This window comes from Falco punctatus, assembly GCF_963210335.1.
Source record: "Falco punctatus genome assembly, chromosome: 15".
NCBI lineage: Eukaryota > Metazoa > Chordata > Aves > Falconiformes > Falconidae > Falco > Falco punctatus.
The window spans coordinates 23,578,604-23,599,599 of NC_137595.1; the positions used below are offsets into that span (position 1 = coordinate 23,578,604).

Below are 20,996 nucleotides of genomic sequence, written 5' to 3' on the forward strand. Positions count from 1 at the left end.
GCCCACCCGCGGAGCTGATTGGCTGCGGGCTCCGCTCATTTGCGTGTAGCACAGGGCAGCGCGGGGCAGGACGGGAAGCGCTGGCGTTTGAAGCGAGGGCGCCATGGCGGCCCCTGGGTTGGCGGCCGGGCTGGAGCTGGAGGAGGCGCAGCGGTACCGGAGGTGAGGGGCGAGCCCAGGCCACTGGGCTGGCGGGGCGGCGGGGGCGGCGGCGGGGCCCGCGGGAGCGGCGGCGGCGGCGGCGGTGGGGGCGGCGGCGGTGGGGGCGGCGGGGCCCGCGGGCTGACCCGGTGTAGGTGGTTCTGACACGGGCGGTGGCCCCGGTGGTTCTCGCAGGCTGGTGAGCGGCGCAAAGGCGGCAGCGGGCAACGGGGAGCTGGAGGAGGCGCTGAGGCTGTTCCGGATGGCGGCTGCTATCTGCCCCAGCGAGAAGCTGCGGGGCCGCATGCAGCGTGTGGAGGAGGCGCTGGCTGCAGAGCAGGAGGAGGATGATGTTGAGAAGGAAGGTTTCGTGGATGTGTGCAGTAGTGGCCTGCTGATCTATGAGGGGATGCACAGGAAGCTCTTCCAGCACCAGCGGGAAGGTGTTGCCTTCCTGTACCGCCTGCACCGGGATGGTAGGCCTGGTGGTATTCTGGCAGATGACATGGGCCTGGGTAAGACTATCCAGGTCATTGCTTTCCTCTCAGGCATGTTCGATGCCCAGCTCATCCGGCACGTCCTGCTTATCATGCCTACCACCCTAGTCAGCAGCTGGCTAGTGGAGTTTTCTCGCTGGACCCCCAGCCTGCGTGTCAAGGAGTTCCACGGCCCTAGCAAGATGGAGCGTACCAGGAACCTGGAGAGGGTCCAGAGGAAGGACGGCGTTGTCATCACGAGCTACCAGATGCTCATTAACAACTGGAAGCAGCTTGCTAGCAGCCACGAGCAGGACTTTATCTGGGACTACATCATTCTTGACGAAGCGCATAAAATAAAGTGCCCATCTAACAAAACAACCAAGTGTGTATATATGATTCCTACAAAGCATCGCCTTCTCCTCACAGGCACCCCAGTGCAGAACAACCTGCAGGAAATGTGGTCCTTGTTTGATTTCGCATGCCAAGGCTCTCTCTTGGGAACGGCCAAAACTTTTAAAATAGAATATGAGAATCCTATTACTAGGGCAAGGGAGAAGGATGCAACTCTAGGTGAGAAAGCACTGGGGCTAAAGATATCTGAGAATCTAATGACAATTATAAAGCCGTACTTCCTCAGAAGAACCAAAGAAGATATCAAAAACAATTGTGCTGACAAACCAGATGCTCCTCTTCCCGAGGATCCAAGTGAGAATAGCGTTCCTGTCATGCCATCTCTCACTAGGAAAAATGACTTTGTTGTGTGGGTGTACTTGGCACCAGTGCAGGAAGACATTTACAGGAACTTTCTCTCTCTGGATCATGTGAAAAGAGTGCTGATGACAACCCGATCACCTCTGGCTGAGCTGACTGTCTTGAAGAAGCTGTGTGACCACCCTAGGCTCCTGTCTGCAAATGCATGTATCCAGCTGGGCTTGGAAGAACAGGGCTACTCTGAGCAGGATCACAGCAGTGAAGCAGGTGTGTTTTCAGGTGCTAATAAAATAGATCATCTCTCTGATGAGACTCTGATTCAGGAGTCTGGGAAAATGCTGTTCCTTGTAGGACTTCTGGAAAGACTGCGAGAAGAGGGACACAGAACCCTGGTATTCTCACAGTCAAGGAAGATGCTGGATATCATAGAGCGTGTCTTGTCTTGCAGACAATTCAAGATCACGCGTATTGACGGAACGGTAACCCACCTAACAGAGCGGGAGAAGCGCATTAATGCTTTTCAGAGTAACAAGGACTACTCCATCTTCCTGCTCACTACACAAGTTGGTGGCGTTGGTATAACCTTAACGGCAGCCAGCCGAGTGGTGATCTTTGATCCCAGCTGGAATCCAGCTACAGATTCTCAGGCTGTAGACAGAGCTTATAGGATTGGGCAAAAAGAGAACGTAGTAATTTATAGACTGATTACCTGTGGTACAGTGGAAGAGAAGATATACAGGCGACAAGTATTTAAGGATTCATTAATAAGACAGACTACTGGTGACAAAAAGAACCTGTTTAGATATTTCTCCAAACAGGAGCTAAGGGAGCTTTTCACATTAGAAGATACTCGAACATCTGCAACTCAGATCCAGCTGCAGTCTTTGCATGCCACCCAAAGAAACACTGACTTGGAGCTAGATGAACATATTGCTTATTTGCATTCTCTGGAAATGTTTGGCATTTCTGATCACGACTTGATCTGCACGAGGGAAATGGCTCACGAGGATCAGGTTGACAGTGAAGAAGCCCATCAGTACATTCAGCGGAGGGTACAGAAAGCCCATGAACTAGTTCAGTTAGAGTCTCAGCTTAGAGACCAGAGGATGGAGGAGATCAGAAATGCTTGTGAAGAGATGTGGCAAAGACAACCAGAATTGGTTTCAAAACCAAAGAAGTTGTCTCCAGGGTTGAACAACATAAATAACTTTGTTTCACCTCAAGCTGATGAACATGAAAATGACAAAGAGGACCAGGTTCTTAAAGTTGGCTCCAAAATGAAAAGTCTGATTATTGATGACCTGGATGAAAAGCAGCTGGCACAAGATGTTTCCAGTATGGACATGGAGCTGCTTAATACCAGGAAGACAGTGAAACAACGCAATATACAAGAATTTGAGCAAAATCTTGATTTAAGCATTTTACCATCATCACCTGGACTTCATCCACTTGATAAAGAGAGTCAGAGTCTTGATCAGAAACAGTGTTCACGTGTTGTAAACTCAGGTAGCTTAACTGAGGCAGGGAATGGCCTGTCAGGGCATTTCCAGCATTGCATTAATGAGTCTGGTATGGCTGATGATCCCACAAGGTTAAGAGATACAGAGATGTCAGATCAAGTACTTGACCCACCTGCTGCCTTGAGGACAGACAAGAATTATGCTCCTGAGCTAGCTTTGGCTGCCACAGTGCCAAGTTTATCAAACGTTACACCAGAAATCCATGCTGGGCTCCAGAAGTCTTGTGTGTTGGAAGGCAGCTTGGAGGGTATGTCTATGCCTTCTTTCCAGGATCAAGTTGACTTCAATCTGGTTTTGGAAGAGTCTGAAGATGGATGGCGATGTGCCTCAAACAGGGGAAGCTCACTGGAACACCCAGAAAAGGAGGGCTTCCAAGTAAAAGCAGAAAGTTTTTTTAAATCTCCAACAAAAACTTGGCTAAGTGAGAACAGTAACTGTGGAAAACCCTGTCACACAGCTGAAGAAGAGCCAAATAATTCCCTGCAAGGGAGTGAAGCATCAGATGAAAGCAGTGGTGTCTTTCATTTTGTTAGAAAGAAATGCTTAAAAAGAATTGTTTCAGACGGTGAGGATGAAGACCGTTCCATTATGACCCTGGAGGAAAACCAGTCTGAAAAAAGGCCCTCTCCCTTGAGCAGCCCGCTGCATCCATTTCTGGAAGGAATTAGCGCATCCACTCCTAAATCTGACAGAAGTATAACAAAAGCTATCTTTTCTCCCCAACCAACTAACAGTGGTAACAGGTCTACTGCTTCCAGGCAATCTCTAATCAACAAGGTGATAGATGAGGTTGAGGATATTGAAGAAATCATGGGAACCACTGATGAAGACCATGATGATGGTGACATGAAGAAGGAACAAGATGACCTTGTGGAGGAAGAAGCTGAAGAGTGTAGTGGGGAATCTGCTGAGCCTGAAGAAGAACCCGCTGGAGAAACGCTTGATACAGCTGAAGAATCCTTCCATCTAGACAGCATGCTGTCTGAGCAGCCTGAAGCAGATGAGACCGAGTCGCCTCGGGAGGAATCCACTGGTGATGCTGAGCTTCAATCAGGTGAGCAGATAGACTACTTCACCCAGGAAAACATCTCTGAAAAAGAGACTGGTCAGAACTCCTCTCCTGCCATAGATTACGATACCTTGGTAAACAGTGGGAAGAAACTTAAGAATGATGGAAAACTACAGGAGGCATTGAACTGTTTCCTGCAAGCTCTTGACATAAGAAGTGGAGATCCTGAAGTTATGCTTATGACATTGAACTTATATAGACAGCTAGCTCAGAAATGAAATGTGTACGTTGCTTTGTAAAAGTCTTACTTTTTTCTTATTAAAAGCTTGTCTGAACTACATCACTGTGTTTCTGAACTAGCTTAAGACTGATGGCTGCAATATACACATCTTTCATGGTGACTGAACAAATATAGCATCTCTTCTTGTGTAAGAAAACTCTCTAATAATCTAGTTGTTGGGTATTGGGTGTTGGGGAAGGGACTTCATTGTGGACTCACTTCACAAAGATGGAAACAGTTCATGCTCCTGTCTGTTTATGTAATAGTAAACTTTATATCTAAACTCCTCTCCAAGCTTGCAGCCCTGGCTTCATCTTCCTGCCCTTTAGATTCTGTCACTGCCCCTCTTCTGAGAGGATGCCAAGGCTGCTGTTCCATGGCAGCTGCATTGTTTCTCCCTCAAGCTGCTGTAGTTTCCCTGCTCCTTGTCTTGAAATAAGCTGACTTTTTCTGCCTGAATGTCACCCCACCATTTGGATGAGCTGGACGGTGGTGCAAAGGAGAGAGAAGAGCTACTGCAACCTGGTTTTGAGATTGTATTTGCTGTGGAGGGGAAAGAAAAAAAATAATTCCAAACCAACAAACACACCACACACCCCCAAGTTGGTTGCTGCTATAAATCCTCTAAGCAAGGGGGGGCCAGCACACCATCTGCTTGGTGCCAGGTCTAACACCAAATGCAGTGCTGCAGAAACCCTTCTGCTCAAATCCCTGGCAGGCTGTGGTTGGTGCAGAAGAACTGGAATAAGCAATTAGACCTTGACTGTTGCAAGGTGCTGAACACCTCAAAATTTTTGGTATTGCTGGAGGAGTTGAGGACGACTTCAAAGGAGTCTCTAGTCTAACCTTATTTTGTCCTTTCCCCCTCCCCCATCTTTATTTCCCTCTGAGTAGTACAGTCAAAGCCTGTCTTGCACAAAGGCAGCAGGACTGGGGAATGCTGGTTTTAAATTTTTGAGCTGCTTTTCCCCTGCTAAGGAAGTCTGTTAACCTGCTTTCCACATACAGTTTAGCTGTAGCAGACTGAATGATGAAGCTATGAAATGGGTTTGTAATTCAGACCCATGCAAACTTAAAATCAGAAGAACATTGTTTTGGCTTTTAGCAATGTTCTGCTTACCTGACTTGCCCCTCTGCCACCACACAGAGATAAACTTGGCATGAGTATGCTCAATCACTATGACTGTTTTCTGTACAGTCTTTTCTTGTCTGTACAGTCTTCTTCAGCAGTGAATTTTGATGCTCCCTCATGCTATGTGCGCATGTTTAGTGCCTAGCAAGTTTGCCTTTTGTATTACAGCATGATAACAAGGGGTATTTTCACACCTTGCTGTGTTTTGCAGTTTTTGGAGAGGAAACTGATCTACTGAATTTGAATCCTTTGTACTAGGAGATGTGACAAACACAAACAATGATCCTGCTGGTACAGGAGATGTGCCAATGTGCTTCTGCTAAGAGGTAGAACAAAGCTCTGGTAGCCTGGAAACAAGCAGTTTATTAATAGAGCATTTCTTAAATGAGGCTGCATCTGTTCTCGTACTGTAGAAAGGCTTGCCTGCCTTTCATAACAAAATATTAATGAATTAGAGCTTGGCAATCATTCATTGGCCTCTCTGGGCCTTCCATTCTCTTAACAAAACAAACACCCCAAAAAGGGAAGGAGAAAAAAGCCCTGCCCTGGTTTTGGTTTCACCTCTTTCTTGTATATGATCTTGGGAAAGGCCCTTTGTTCTCTTGATGTTTTCTCCCCATCTCTGAGCCCTCATGACACTGCACAATGCTCACCTGCAAACAAAGCCAGTGTGTCTGTTGCTAGAGATGTGTCTACTTTGAGTGCTGCCTTTCAGCAGGAAGGGGAGCACTGCACTGGGATGTGTATTGCTAAAGAGCTGGGAGACCTGCTGGGCTGTCTCACTCCCATCAATCATGCTGTCCTTCAGGTGGTTTTACCAGAAGGACTAGGTGCAGCCTGGTAGGCTTGAGACACATATTGCACACCTAGCAGTAGGAGAATGCAGGAAGCAACAAGCAATACAGTTAGTGGCTTTTCTGTCATTCAAGCCAGAGTCACACAATTTCTTCCCCCAGCTTTGAGTGGGTAAGATGTGGGTTTAAGTAGGGCTAACTTTTGTGTTCAGGAGAGCTCCTTTGCCACCAGTGCTCAGCTGGGGCACCTCCAACCCTGGCCTGGCCCATGCCTCTGCCCGGTAGTGGCAAGAACAAGCTGCCTGCCTGGGATGGCTACCGCTAGCTCTAGCTGTAGTGTTACCCACCCTCTACCAAGGGACTGTCCTCCCAGTCCAAGTCTGAGCTCTGGAATGGCAACTGTGGCACAGGAACTGTCTGCATTCTCGCTAGCAAGGATGGGGATAAAAGTCAAGGCCCTGGGGAGCCCCCCTTTCTGGATCATCTACATTTGCAGATGAAAGCCTGAGCACCTTATTCAGCTGGACAACGTCTCCACAATGGGAAAAGCAAGAGGCTGGACTGCTAGGCAAAACAGATTTCAGCAACTGTTAAAAACTCTTATTTCACCTTTTCCAGGGAATGCTTTACTTCTCTTAGGCAGAGCCCTGTTCTCTGCCAGCTGTAATCTGTGCATCCTGCCGCAGTGGCAGGGATGGCTGGCTGCCTCCAAGCACGCTGCTGGTTATGACCAACTTGCTTGCTGCAAGGTCAAGGTGTCTGGGAAAATCTCGGGATTCAAGCAGTCAAATGGTCATTCACATTTTATTTTCTGCCTTCCACCATGATAATGTGGTACCCAAACTTTGTTTTGACAGGAGGGTCTGTATACACTGGCTTGTCCATGCTGCTCACAGGCAAGGCAAATGCTGCTTCCTGGAAAGGTCCCACCATGGAGCCTCTGGTCATCCAGCCCAAGTCTCCCTGGAAGAAGGGACCGTCTGGGTTAAGCTTTGCGAACCTCACTGGAACAGCAGCCTTGTTAACAGGGAGGGCAGGTGATGTGGCCGTGGGGACTGGTAACCTGTCCCAGCAGGGCATCTCGGTGGTATGAGGGAGGACAACACAGAGATGAGCTTCTCACACGGGGCTGCCTCCCAGCAAGTGCTGCCTGGCCGAAACCACGGTGGGCTCGGGCTTGGGCTCTGCCCTCCCTGCGTGCTGGCCTGCTGCTGTACAGGCAAAGCAGTATTTATGGTTGAGCTACTGGCCCCTGCTTGTGCCTTTGCCTAGCAGCTAAGGTTTCCCCGACCTGTGTTTGTTTGCCCACCCCAGCGGCGGGTCGTGCTCGAAGGCCGCAGCTCCCGCAAGGCCGCGTTCCCCCCCGGGCGGGCGGTGGGCGCAGCACGTACCCCTTGCCTGGCCTTGTCCTCGCTGTACTGCGCGGCGACTTCGCTGAAGCGCAGCCCGGCCTTCAGCTTCTCCATGGCCTCCATGGCTTTGCTGTGCTTCTCACAGAGGATGTGCCGAACCTGGCAGCGGGGAGCAAAGCGCGGCGTGGCGGGCCGGGCCGGCCACGGAAGCAGCGGGGAGACCCCCCCAACCCTCCCCGAGGGGCCCGGCCCGGCCCCCAGACTCACCTTCACGGCGCTGCCGCCTCCCTTCGGGCCCTGGGCCTTGCCCTCGCCGCCGCCGCTGCTGTCGCCGCCTGCGAACGCAACGTCCTGAGACCCGCCCGGCCCTCGCTGCCCCCGGCCCCCGCTGCCCCCGGCCCCGCTCACCCTTGCCCGCCTTGCCGCTGCCTTTCCCTTTGGGAGCCATCTTGCCGCCGTCAGGCCACGCCGAGGTCCCCGGGCTGTCCCCGGCGCGCCGGGCTGGGGCTGCCCCGCTCCCGCCGCCGCGGGGCCCGCCCGCCTGCGCCTCAAGCCGCCGCGACGGAGCGCAGCCGGCACCCGCTGGCACCCACCCCGGGCTGTCCCTGGCACCCACCCCGCCTGCTCCTAGGACCCCAAATTAGTCCCCAGCACCCACCCAGGACCCTGGGCTGACCCAGCATCCACCCTGGCCTGTCCCCAGCACCCGGGGGTGACCCCAGCACTCACGCTGGGCTGTCCCCAGCACCCATCCCACCTGCTCCCAGGACCCCAAGCCCATCCCCAGCCCTCCCATGCCAACCTCAGCACCCACCCTGGGCTGTCCCTGGCACCCAGGGCTGTGCCTGGCACTCACCCTGCCTGCTCCTAGGACCCCAGATTGGTCTCCAGCACCCACCCAGTACCCCAGCTCAGCCCAGCATCCACCCTAGGTTGTACCTGGCACCCACCCTGCCTGCTCCTAGGATCCTAGAGTAGTCCCCAGCACCCACCCAGTACCCTAGGCTGACCCCAGCACCCACCCTATGCTGTCTCCAGCACCCTGCTGTGTCCCTGATCTCACCCAGAGCCATTTGGGACACGCTGGTGGGAAGGGGCTGAGTGGGCTCTGTGCTTGCCAGCAGCCCCTTGGGTCACCCTGGGAGGGATCAGGATGCCCATCCCCCTTCTCCCCAGCACCCTTCGACGGGGCTCTGGCCCGCCTCAGCAGCCACAAGAACCAGCACGCACAGGCAGCCATCAGCAGGGAGCCGTTTACCAAGCTCGTGAGATTAAAAAGTACAACATTCAGAAGTACACACCATGGTGGGCTGTCACTGCTGCCTGGGCTTTCCCAAGGGACCCACCGTGAAGCAGCCACAGAAACAGCTCTGCATCCACGGCCAGAGGGAGGAGAAAGCAAGCAGCCAGGGATGAGCTCAGCCCAGAGCTGGCCAGCTCTGCTGAGAAGGGGCTGTTCCTCTGGCCTGGGAAATGAGGTTCTCTGTCCCACAGCCCAGCTCCTGGCTCAGCAGCCGGGATTCACTTAGGCCTCTTGGACATTTCTTATCCAGTACAGATGGCCACCTTTGTGGCCAGTGGTGCAGAACTTTTGCAGGGGTGCCCCTGCCCCATGCTTGTCCCCAGCCTGCTCTGCCAGCTGCCATCCCCTGACCACGGCCTCCACCACCACCGGTTTCCTGAGCAGTCATGTGCAAAACGTACCTGTCCCCAGAGCTTCCTGCTTCCATCCCCAGAACCCCATCCCCACTGGGAGAGCACCCTGCCGCCAGGCCCTGGAGCAGCAGGAGGGCTGGGTGCCGTGGGATGGAGATGAAGCATGGAAATTTGTTAGAGCTTTTTTTTTTTTTTTCTTTTTTTTTTTTTTCCTGAGTTTCTCAGCCTGGATCTTAATTACAGGCTTAAATCTGCAACCCCGGGAGAGGGAAGGGAGCAATGTGCAAGTAACCAGGAGGGGAGGGGGAAACAACTGCAAGGAGAGTGGAGCCTTTCTTAGGGTCAAACTCAGCATGGAATTTGTGGATGGGCAGGTGTTCGCAGAGGGGGCCTGTGTGGCATGCAGAGCTCCCTCGGGGGGCAGAGACCCCCCCAGAACAGCCCTGGCTCTTCAGAGGGGCAGCCGTAACGCTGCTGTGCTGCCATGGTGCCTTCCTTTCCCCACTGCTGCGTGGACCCAGCCACATCGCTCTCCCCCTTTCCCCCAAGCACAGGAGGGCTGAGGTGTGCTAGAGTTTGCAGAAATACATCATGAAATAAAGTGGGAATTTTCCTAAATGCCCCGTTTCCTTGTCAGCCACAGTCTGGACCTTTCTCTCTTGCTATGGGTGCGTAGCCATGCTCATGCTCTGAGCTGGGGCTAGCATTTCCTTGCAGTCCTGCCCTCCTCCTGAGCTCTGCCCTGGCCCTGTTGGCTGTCCCCCCCCCCCCATTGCCCCTCATCGTGGCCTCTGTCACTGACAGCTGGGGCTCCCATGCTGGAGCCAAGCCAGGAAGAAGCAGCTGGGGGCAAGAGGGGGACAAATCCCACACCACACCTTCCATTGCGCCCCAGGCAAGGGCTGGAACCCCATCTGGGGATGTGCAAACCACTCCTTTGGCAGGGCTAGGTAGCACTGCATCCTCCAGTGCTGCTACGGGATGTGCCACACGCCTGCAGCATCCACATGGGCAGCCTCATGGGTGGGCACACACTGTGGGGGGTCCGCTGCATGCCTTGGCAGTGTGTCCTACTCATGGGACACTCAGGGGAACGCAGCTTGGCTGGCTGAAGGACCTGTGTGTGCCTGGGGGACAGTGGCACTGCCAACAGCACCCAGTGCGTGGTGGTGGGGTGCAGCCCCTGCTCTGCCAATGGTGCTGACATGCATCCTGCTTGGCCTTGCACAGCTCCCCTGCAGCCAGTGGGCAGGGGCAGAGGGGTGGGTAACGCTGGAAGGACCCCAGGAGCCACTGGGAGGTGGCTCAGGTGATGTCTGGCTGGGTTTGGCCAACAGCTTTGTGGCAGCCTAGGATCTCCAGCAGGTGATGCGGCAGATGTTTGCAGGAGATGCTGTTGTAGGGTCCTTGGGTGCGATGCAAGAGGCAGAGCTGGGGAAGGGCTTCCCTGGGCAGCGCTGGCCTGCCACAGTCCTTTCTTCCCGTGGCAGCAGGGCCACACACACCCCAGGTCACTTGGGGCTGATGGCCTGGTGCAGGACCTGCTGTGCAGGGAGGCTGGTGGGGAGTGGGGCAACTGGCAGTTCTCCAGATGTGGTGCAACTGTCAGGGCGAGGCTCCCTGGGGCTGGCAGCGGAGGCAACCCTGGGGTTTGCTTTTGGACCGAGAGCCGAGGAGCTCTGAAATGCAGCATTTTGGGGGCTTTCGAGGGGCTGGGTTTTGGCTTGAGGTTGTCGCGCTGGCTGCGGATGCTGAGGTGCCTGCTCCCCGTGTTGTGGGGAGGATGCTTGGAATGATGAGGGGGAACCTTTTGTGTCTCTTCAAAAGCAACCTCAATTCCAGCTGCCCCCCTAACATCTTCCCAAAGCACGTCTCCATGTATCCAGCCGAACTCAAACCTGGGATCTTTGCCTGGGAAACTCAAGGTACAATGTCAAATGAAAAGAGAATAAAACATCACCACCACTGTGCATTAGAAAAGCCATTTAAAGTACCACATGCCGAAGTGACCAAACAGTTTCAAGCTAGCTTCGCTGCACTGAGCAACGCCAGGGGCTGCAGTCCCACTCTGCTTCCCAAGCACGCACCTTCAGTCCTGGCAGCTGACTCAGCAGGGGACGGCCCCAACCGTGGTGCTGCCTCTTCCCTCCTGGAAAGGACCCAGCTCTGCCAGAGACATGAGGCCTTGGGCTCAAAACTCTGCCTCTCCGCCAGTGGCTCTCCAAGGAAGAACAAAAGCAGAAGAAAACCCCTGGCAGGACACATGGAGTCACTCACGCAGCCAGGACACCCCTTCCACAGCAATACTCCCTCTGCAGCCATCTCCAGCCCTTCACGGCCAGAAGGGACCATGCAAGGTTAGGGCTGGCTTTTGGGGCTGTTGGCACTGTCTAGCTTGGGGGCAAACTCCGTCATGACCCTCCGAGCCAGTGGGTTTGTGGTCTTGAGCAGTTCAGCAGCGGATGGCCGGCTACCAGGGCTGGTTTTGCTGCTCTTCTTCTGGAGCAGGGCTTTAAAGTCTTCATTCCTGCTGGAAGACTTCCCAGCGCTGCCTGCTGCTGCTGGGGTCTCGCCGGTTGGGGAGCCTGAAGTCTTTACAGGTGAGTGGGAATTGGGCCGGCTGCCAAAGGTGTCACCAGGCTCTTTCCGCCCCAAGACCTTCCTCTTCGACCTAGGCACCAAAGAGACATGTGGTGGGAGCAGCCCTGGGTGGGAGCCACTGCCACTTTGAATGGAGCAAGGTCCTATAGCTACGGGCACGATGCCTGCCTGGCTGCGGCTGTGCCTGCTCCGCTGGGGCAAGAAGACACCCGGTGCATGGCAGGCGATGCACCTAGCTTCTGGCAAACACTCTCCTGACAGCTAGGTCCAACTTGCCCCAAGGCTGATGGTGTGGTGGACCCCCCTGACAAGCTGGTGACCCAGCCTGGCTGCAGGCTCGGGGTGCTAAACACCAAAGCACTTGAGACAACAACAGCCAGGTTGCCCTCAAGTGTGAGCATCGGCCCTGGTGTGGAAAATTTCAGGTCTTGTGGCTGGGGGGGACACTGTGCTGGGCCCTGAGACCGTGGCAGGTGGCAGGGGGCTGTGCCCTCCCAGTGCCACGCACCAGCCCTACCTGTGGATCACAGTGAAGAGATCCTCTGTGGTGCGGGACATCACGAACACATCATCATCCTCCTCCGCGATAGAGTCAGCTGTCTTGTCGCTGGCAAAGCTCTTGTCCTCCGTGCTGGCCTCCGCCGGGCTGCCTGCAGGCAGGGAGGAGAAGGCAGCTGTGAACCGCCCTGTGCGGGCATGGGAGGACTCCCCTGTTCCTGGGGGGAAATCTGCCATAGGAGCAGGGAGACCCTCACCTTGCTCTGAGGCAGGGTCGCCGGCTTGTGCTGCACCCAGGGCTTCCAAGGATGGTGGGTCCTCAGCATCAGGGTTGCAGCAGGTGGGGTCAGCGTCCAGTGTGATGATGGGGCTGGGGGTGGGCACCTGGTCCCCTATGCTGGCTCCCAGCTGGGCTGGGGCTGGGGCGAGTGGCAGGTAGAGCACACTGGGCTTTTTGGGCACTGGTGGCGGCACTTTGGCCTTCTTCCACTCCCCCTCACTGGCACCACTCTGTTCCGGCCGCAGCTCATCCTCCAGGCTGCCCTGCGAGAGCTGCCGGGGTCCTGCCGGGGTCAGAGGTGAAGGGTGCTCCCTGGGACCCCTCCTCAGCTCCCCTTTCCGCAGCACCATGAAGCCATCCTGTGGCAGCCCCTTCTCCTTGGTGGCAGCACCGGGCAGGGATGTGGGGGACAGGGGACCCTCCTCCCGCAGAGTTGGGGGCTTGGGCAGGATGCTCGGGGGCCGCTTGGCCAGTGGTGGCTTCTCTGCCACGGGTGGCTTCACCTTCCTCTCCGACCCCAGGGAGGGACCGCGTGCCGGCTCCTCGGTGTGCTCCAGGCCGTCGGCATTGTCCTCTGGTTCCGAGCGGCTGATGGAGCGGAGTCGGACAGAGCGCAGGTCAGACTGTGTGACCACTGGCATGATGGGCATGATGGGGCTGGTCTTCTGGGTCAGCTTGGTGCCAAAGGTGGAGTCAGAGTGATGCCGGCTGACCTTCATCTTCCCCTTCAAGGAGATCTTCAGCCCCGAGAGGTCGAGGTGGGTGGGTGGCATGAGTGGCAGGTCAAAGGACAGTCTGGACTTGGGGCTCCTCTCCATGGGGGATGTGGGGGGCAGTGAGGACTTCCTCTCAGGGACCAGCGGCCTCACCTGCACCTGGTGTGGGGAGTGCCCGAGGATGGCAGAGGTGGGGATGGTGGGCGTCGGGGTCTCTGACTGGCTGGAGTACCCACTGGATGGGGACATCAGCCCTGTGGGTCTGCCTGGGGAGGAGGTCTTGAGGTCTGCCTCGGTGGAGAGCTGAGAGGGCGTCGTGGCTCTGGAGATGGAGGGGGATGTGAGGGACTCAGAGCTTCCCTGTGCCTTGGTGCACTCAATGGCCGTGGTCCCTGTGGCCGTGCTCGAGCTGGAGAGGGACCGGTAGGGATCGCTGGCCTTCCAGTCCGCAAGATGCCACTGGTGGGGGGTGGCTGTGCCCTCAGGCTCCCTCCCTGTGCTCTCCTGGGGGTCAGCGTGCACCAGCCGGTGGCCCTGGGGCTCCGTTGGGATGCACAGGCTCTTGGGTCGCTGATCCTTGGGCAGTGCTGAGCCAGGCCCCACGTCAGCATCCTGCCCCTCTTTAATCAGAGAAACGCTGCGCATGGGTGGCGAGGGCTTCTTCTTTGCCTTCTTGAGGGAGATGCTCTTGGAGCGCCGCCGCCGCTGGCCCTCCTGCTCCAGCCCCAGGGAGACGTTGTCAGTGCTGGTGCTGCCCTCGGAGCTGGCGCTGGGGTAGCCCAAGGTGTAGTTGGCGCTGCCCCGCCGGGTCTCAGCGTATGCGATGTCAACGGAGCAGAGGGAGCCTGAGTCAGTGGGCACTGACAGTGACCGCTCACGGAACCGGCACCCTGCCTGCTCTACCTCCAGCCGCGCCAGCCCCGCCACTGGCTCTGGCTCCTCTTGGCTTCCTGGCAAGAAGTTCACCTTGGCTTCTTGGCCCTCACAGCTCCCGGAGGTCAGGGGGGATTTGGGCACCATGCCAGAGAAGGAGCCAGGCCCATTGTTGCTCATGCGCTCGTCCGTGGCGATGAAGAAGGAGGTGGTGGTGGGTGAGCCTGGGCTAGGCGATGGGCTGGAGCCACCCGGTGAGGTGCAGGTAGGCCCCTTGCCCCGGCCGGCAGTGGGGCTGGGGGGGCTTGCATAGTCCAGGGTGCTCCAGGGCGGGGGGAAGGCGCTGCCCTGTGGCCCATTGCAGGTACCAGCACAGGGGGTGGCTGCGCTGTCCATGGCACCAAGCGGCTGGCAGCAGCGGGCCCCAAGGTCACTGAAGGTCTTCCTCAGAGGGGCAGAGAGGGGCTGGCAGGGGCTGATCTCCTGGGGCACCTTCCCCCTGCTTGCGGCCTCACGAACAAAGTTGCAGGAGACGGACTCGGCGATAGGCGCGTGTGCGTTGAATGTGGGACCGTTGGTGCTGCCTGCAAGAGAGATGGCTTGGGTGAGCATTATCCCACTTCACGCTTTGCCAGCGGGTTGGTAGCAGGGTCCTGCCCCATGTGCTGTGGGGCCAGGACTGGTCCCACCCCATGGCCAATCTCTGAGGCTGCATCTCTGCCCAGGCATGAAATGTGCCCGGGCACACTGGAGGGAATGGGTTGACACCCTCCCACCAGATGCTCTCCTACCCCCCTGTATTGGTGTGGCCACATCCCAGCTGGGGATGGTCCCCTTGAGCCTGGCATCCATTGGCCATGGGGTCTCCGTAGTCATGGATGTACCATAGTCAACTTAGCAGCCATGGCAGGAGTCTCTGTCCATGGGGACATTGGCCCCATGGTGACCAAAGTGCTGTCCCAATGCTGCCCCGTGGTGGGGACAGAGATGGGGACCGGGAAGAGTGTAGCAAGGCATTGCCGCCTGGGTCAGGGAGGGACGTGATGGCTCACCGTGCCATCTCACTTCAGAACAGCCTGTAGAGGGAAGGACCTGGAGACCCAGCTCAGAGCCCAGTCAGCAGAGCAGGATGCGCAAGGCTGCAGTCTGAATGCCTCCAAGGCAGGAGCGTCTTGGAGGTTTGACCACTGTCATGGGGAAATCCTTCCTCCTACCCAGTGACCATTCCCCCTGGAGCAGCTGGTGCCATGGTTTCTCCTCCTGTCCCTACCGGCCTCCTGTAGAAGAGGCTGGCTCTGGTTTCCCTACAACTTCCATAGGGTATGGCATGACAAAGCCATGGAGCCAGGCTGGCTGCTGTCCCCATGGGCACTGGTCCATGGCTGTGCTGGGAGTGCTGCAGGCACCTTCAGCTGCACGAGCACCCTCGGCATGCCAGCATGGGCTGGCTCGCCAGCCCTGACACAGACCCAGGCAGAGTATGTGCCCTGCAGCCCTGGCACCCTGTGTACAGAGTCAGGGAAGCTGGGCACAGGGCAGGAGTTGCTGGAGCTGAGTGAGTGACTCGTGTCACTGGGAGAAGTTTCAGTGGCTTTCCCACCCCATAAGTGTGCAGGAGCCTGACTTGGGGTGAAGGGGCTGTTCCCCATGCCATGCCAGCCCCAGGGCCAGCCTGGCATCACCAGTGTGCCTAGCATCCTGGTGCCCCAGGAGGGAGCAGAGCCTATGTGGTGGCCTTTATCTCCCCAAGGCCAGGGCATCCCCGGGGAGCCCATCTTGTCCCTGTGAGCTGCCAAGCCCCTGGGGTGGCTCTGCCCACTGTCAGGGCAGCTCTGCCGGGTGCCAGCCCTGCCTGCGCACGAAAGGGGCTGCAAGGTTCTTGCCATCACCTTGGTCTCGAAGGGACAGGTTAGGGAATCCGATAATGGTCCGTCTACGCCGCAGGGTGGACTTGGGGTTCATCGCGGTCTCTGTGTTAAACAGGGAGTGACGAGCACTTGCGTGCCTAGTAAACTGCTGCCCTGTAGCCAAAACAAACAGGCTGTACACAGTGGTGCCCGCAGGGGCTGACAGGGTGGGGGCTCGGCCTCCCTCCATTGCCGCGTGTCCCCTGGGTGTCCCCCGGCCTGGGATGGTGATTGCAGGCAGGAGCATGTGATGACAGGAGGGTGGTGAGTCATGTGGGGTGAGCCGTGGTGGAGATGGAGGCATGGCAGGTGCTGCCAGACAGGGGAAGACGGAGATGCCGCAGGTGGAGGTGGGATGCACAGAAAGTTGTGGAGACCCCGGTGGGCTTTGTCATTAATGAGGCCAGTGGTGCTGATCTGCACTGGGGGCATGGACATGAGGAACAGCAGGGCAGAGAAAGGGACCAGCGTGGTTCTGACATGTCTTTTCCATCATGGAGGGGAAGGGTGGAAAGAACCCTTTGGCATTCTGAAGGTGCACCTTGCTTGGCCACTGCCCCCAGACACTGACTCAGGGGCAGAGCATGGCACTCCTGTCTGCAAGGACCAGGCAGGACCATGCTGCTGGCAGCTGCAACCCTGAAAGGATGGACGGATGGACAGACAGACAGGTGAGACAGGCTAACCGCACGGAGCGCAGTGGGAGCCAAGGTGACAACAACAGAACTGGGCAGCTGGGCAGCACAGTGGAAACAAGAGGCTGGATGGTGGCGTGGCCAGTGGATCAGACGCACAAAGTTGCAGATGTCAGGAAATGGCTGGGAATGACAGATGCCAGTGTGGCCCTGCTGTCCCCTGCTCTGCTCCTGGTGCCTGCCTGGCCCATGGGGACGCAGGCTCTTAGCCCCAGCCCCGCTCCCACTGCACTGCACCTCACTGCAGCCAGATACTGAGGGGCATCCTTCCCCACACCCCGCATCCCCTACCAGTGCTGGCTTGGCACTGAGGCTGCCTTGCACCTCTCTCTGCACTGCGCCACGGGGGTACTGCCCTACCCGAGACATTGATGGGGACGATGTTGGTTTGGATGGAGCAGGACTGGTGCCACTGCTTCTCCTCCACGGTGGGCAGGGGGAAAGCCCTGGTCCAGGCTGGCTGCTTATCCGGGCTGGTGGGGAGGCTTAGGGAGGCAGCAGACGGTTGAGCACCAAGTGCGGTCGTACTGGCAGTCTCCTCTTCGGTTGCTCGCTGGCTTGGGGGCTGTGGGGGAAAGGCATGTGACCCACCAAAGGGAGGAGGGCAGGACACAAACAGCAACCCCCCAAGCCCTGCTGCCTGACTGGCCACGCCAACCCCTCTGCTCCAGGTGATGCCGGGGCTGTGCTGCCCTGCCCTGCCACCCCAGCACTCACCATAAGCACGAAATCGAGGCGCTTGGCAGGCGGGGGTCGGGGCGATGGCTCGGGGGGGGTGTCAGGGGGCAGGTGTCCGGCGGCGCGAAAGGTCTGCCCGGTGACCCTGTTCTCAGCGTACTGCTCCTCATATTCCTCTGCAAGAGAAATGGTGCCTGGGACCCTGCTTCAGCCACTGGCTGCAGGTGAAAGCTTTGCTCGCAGGGCCAGAGGAACATGATGGCAGGGGCAGCTGTCCCCTGCTGTCTGTCCCCAGGCTGGCTTACTGTCCCTGCTCAGCACAGGTGGCTCAGGACGGGGTGGGGGGTAGACCCCAAGGAGGAATGCCAGGACTGAGGGGGAGCAGAGGCAGCACTGAGGCCCCGGCATCCCACCCCACTTCTCCCAGGGGGCTGCCTGGGGATGGAGTGGGTCCTGCAAGGAAGCAGAGCCCTGGTGGGGACTGCCAGGAGGGAACTCAGTGTGTCCCCATCCTGTAATTGTTGAGCTAATTAATGCCGGTCGTTATGGCCTGGTGGAAACCAGGTCTGCTCAGGCTGACTTAATGAGATTACAAGCTGGGGGAAGGCTGGGCTGCTGATCTAATCGATGCCTACAAAGCTTCCAAGCTGAGGCTGCACGACAGCTTGGTTAAGAAATTGGAAGGCAACAAAATCAATGGCCAGGCTTGTTCAGACAGATAGATCATCAGCCAGGTCCCCAAGGCCCTTGTGGGCGGAACCGTGCCGTGGTGGGGCTGGTGGGCACCTTGGCAGCTGGTCTTGGCCCCGGTTGCTTTGCCACTTATAGCAGTGACTGGGGAGCAGAGATCAGAGAGGGGCTGCTGGAGGCTGTGACCCCATGAGGACCCACTCCTACAGCTTGGCAAGGACCAGGGAACAGCTCAGACATGTGCAGGCAGGAGATGACCTCGCTGTTTGCATGGCGGTCATGCACCCAGGGCAGCATCCATCCCTGCCACCCTCACCCAGCCCACCACCAGCCCCCCTTGCCCTGCTACCTTGCAGCAAGCTCTGGAGGTTGAGCTGGGCCTCCTGGTGCAGCTGCTCCATGCCCGGTGGGCGCCCAGCTGCCAGGAAGACGTTCACTGGCTGCTGCCATGACAGCTTGGCATGGGTGGCTTTCTTGCTCTCGAGGTCCAGGTTAGAGGTGGCTGTGAGCGGGAAGGAGCAGAGTGAGAGGGAGGCAGGCAGGCAGCTTCCCTGTGAGCACTGCCGTGGGCTGCTGGCTGACACGGCACCAGCACAGCACGCTTACCCTGTCCTAGGTCCCTGCAGGAACGCGAGGACCAGGATGCGGTTGTGTCCCACCTCAGCGAAGCCACCCAGGCGGGCTGCTGCAGGGTGGGATCAGACCCCATCACTACTGCTGCTTTGGGGGCTTGGCTGCCAGAACAAGCCAAGAAGGGAGTAGGGCAAAACTGGGGAAGGAAGCAAGCCCTGTTGCCCTGGGTGACTGCCCAGCTGCAGGAAACGCTGCACACTCTGCTGAAGCAATGTCCTGACTGCAGAAGAGCAGAAGTTGCAGCCGAAAAGGAGGGAGTGAAGGGGACACAGTGCCTTTCATCATGCTGGTTTCAGCCTGCTCAGCGAGGTTAACACGCCCTACCTCAGCAGTGGACGCCCTGCAAAAATCGCCTGGGAAGGAAACCTCTGCGGGGATGGGCCACGCACTTGCCCAGACCCTCAGAAACACCCATACGGGTGGAAAAGTCCTCGGGAGAAGGATATGGAATTGCCAGTGAGCTGGCTGTGCTGGGAGCTGAGCGGTGCTCCAGCAAACTGGCTTTGCCACAGGACACCCTGTGACCACAGCCCCTCCGCTCGGAGCAGCGCCGGCCCTGAGCGGATGTTCGCTTCCTACCCAGCGCGGTTTTGTGCTGGAGCCAAGGGAGTGCCGCTCTGCCTGCCGCGTGCATCACGCCTGACCTGGGCAGTGAAGGCAGAGAGCGGCTTTGTGAACTTCAAATAAAGGAGCCTGTGGATACCCAGGGTCTCACCCTCACGGGATTGCGGGCTAATCCTTCTCCACCTGCCCTTGGTGTGGGCAGAGGGATGGCCACTGTCAGCACCAGGTGCTGCACGAGGACCTGTGCCCAGTGTCACTCACCAGGCTGGGTGTCACCCCTGGGAACCAGGGTCTGATGTGCCTTCACCCTGTCTGGTAGCCAGGACATTCCCACTGAGCAGCCAGCACTGCTTAACCTGCCTAGCCAGGGGCAGAGACATCCCGAGCGTGACTCACATTTTGCTGGGAAGCGCGGCCATGCTGGTTGTCAGGAGGCCGAGAGCTTTCCAATGGCACTGGGGGTGCAGGCAGGCTCTGCCGCATGCCTGTCCCCATCCCCACTGGTCAAGGTGCTCTTATTGCCAGCATGACAAACGCTTCCCCTCTGCTACCTGCAGCATGTGGGGCTGCAGGGTGCCCGTCCCCAGAGAGCATGCCACTGTCCCAGCAAAACGCAGCTGCCTCTGGCTGCTGTACCCTGCTTCATGCCAGACACCAGACGAGGCAGTGACAGCAGTCCACTTGCCTGGGTGAAGGGTAATGGCCCCAAACTGGGACCGGGCTCCCCAGCACCCCTTGCACAAGCCATGTCCCCTTCTTCCTGTGCTGTTTGGTCCACCATGCCCCAGCTCACCCAGCAGCTGCATCCCAAGCGTCACCCCTGCCTGCGGGTGCCAACCTGCCCACCCTCCCCCCCAGCTCCAGCTGGTGGAGCAGCCGAGCCTGTACAACGCTCAGCACCCAAAAGCAAGGTGCCACGTCCCCAGCCTAGTTACTTTTATAATTTGTGTTACCATAACAACATGCCTTAACACCAGGCTTTTTTTCTTTTCTTTTTTTTTTTTTCTTTCTTTTCTTCTTTTTTTTTTTTCTTTTCTTTCTCCTTTAAATAATTTGACTCGTTTCCATATCAACCAAGAGGTGTCAGGGCATGTGTGTGTGTGTGTGTGTGTGTGTGTGTGTGTGTGTGTATAAACCACACTGAGGCTTCACCCGGCAGCAGAGCTGCCAGAGGGCAGGCAGCGCCATGCAGCCGGGGAGGAAGCTCTCCCTGCTGCGGGTGAACACAGCCCCCTTTTCCCACACGGGGATGTGGCTTTTCTTCCTCTCGTCTCCCAATTTGGTGCCTGCTGGGTGGCGATGCCCAGAGAGGCTGGAGGTTCTGGCAGAAGGAGCCCCGTGCCCTGGCTCTGGCTCACCCTGTACGCCCAGGGGTGCCCTGGGGATGGGAGCCGGGAGCATGGCTAGGCACAGGGCAAGGTAAGGATATCTCCCCAAAATCCTGACCTACAGGCTTGCGGGAGGGGAGCCAGGGGCACAAGGTAGGCAGGGACTACAAGTTCACCTCTGTAGACCCCAGTCCCCTAACTGCTCTCTTTGGTGAGGTAGGGTGGGGGGATCCGCTGCGCCCCCCCCCCCCCCCCCCCTCATTTCTGAGCACATCCAAGGGCAAGCCCCACAACTTGGCTCACTGCACCCCTCTGCCTGGCTCACACAGACACACAGACACAGCCTTTGGCCTCGATGGGTGCCGATCCTCCTTGCCTTCTGCCCACAGGTTCCCCAGCGGCCACCCCCCCTGCCCCCCCACCCCACCCCACCCCTGCAGGAGTGACGCGACGTCCCCC

General features: G+C 57.4%; 3 protein-coding genes across 8 annotated transcripts in view; 1 reads left to right on the plus strand and 2 right to left on the minus strand.

Annotated features, from left to right (window-relative positions):
- Positions 1-11: 11 nt before the first annotated feature.
- On the plus strand, positions 12-4,200 carry ERCC6L (ERCC excision repair 6 like, spindle assembly checkpoint helicase). Its single transcript, XM_080365257.1, has 2 exons — positions 12-162; positions 337-4,200. The coding sequence occupies exons 1-2, from the start codon at positions 104-106 to the stop codon at positions 4,136-4,138; spliced, it is 3,861 nt and encodes a 1,286-aa protein (XP_080221383.1). The 5' UTR covers positions 12-103; the 3' UTR covers positions 4,139-4,200.
- Positions 4,201-6,851: 2,651 nt separating this feature from the next.
- Positions 6,852-7,974, minus strand: PIN4 (peptidylprolyl cis/trans isomerase, NIMA-interacting 4). The gene is made up of 4 exons (XM_080365393.1): positions 7,827-7,974; positions 7,686-7,753; positions 7,458-7,577; positions 6,852-7,029 (listed from the first exon to the last, which is right to left on the minus strand). The coding sequence occupies exons 1-4, from the start codon at positions 7,864-7,866 to the stop codon at positions 6,871-6,873; spliced, it is 387 nt and encodes a 128-aa protein (XP_080221519.1). The 5' UTR covers positions 7,867-7,974; the 3' UTR covers positions 6,852-6,870.
- A 683-nt stretch (positions 7,975-8,657) lies between these two features.
- Positions 8,658-20,996, minus strand: part of NHSL2 (NHS like 2) — a 37,617-nt gene continuing 25,278 nt past the window's right edge. For 4 of the 6 annotated variants that reach the window (XM_080365250.1, XM_080365255.1, XM_080365252.1 and 1 more), the window contains exons 2-8: positions 18,362-18,514; positions 17,362-17,498; positions 17,005-17,209; positions 15,932-16,063; positions 12,431-14,626; positions 12,193-12,325; positions 8,658-11,745 (exon numbers count right to left, since the gene is read on the minus strand). In XM_080365250.1, coding sequence (XP_080221376.1) covers positions 11,433-11,745; positions 12,193-12,325; positions 12,431-14,626; positions 15,932-16,063; positions 17,005-17,209; positions 17,362-17,498; positions 18,362-18,514 — 3,269 coding nt within the window. In that variant the 3' untranslated portion in view covers positions 8,658-11,432. Of the gene's footprint in view, positions 11,746-12,192; positions 12,326-12,430; positions 14,627-15,931; positions 16,064-17,004; positions 17,210-17,361; positions 17,499-18,361; positions 18,515-18,618; positions 20,951-20,996 lie in introns of those variants that run through there. The other 2 variants (XM_080365254.1, XM_080365251.1) reach the window with 2 other exon arrangements.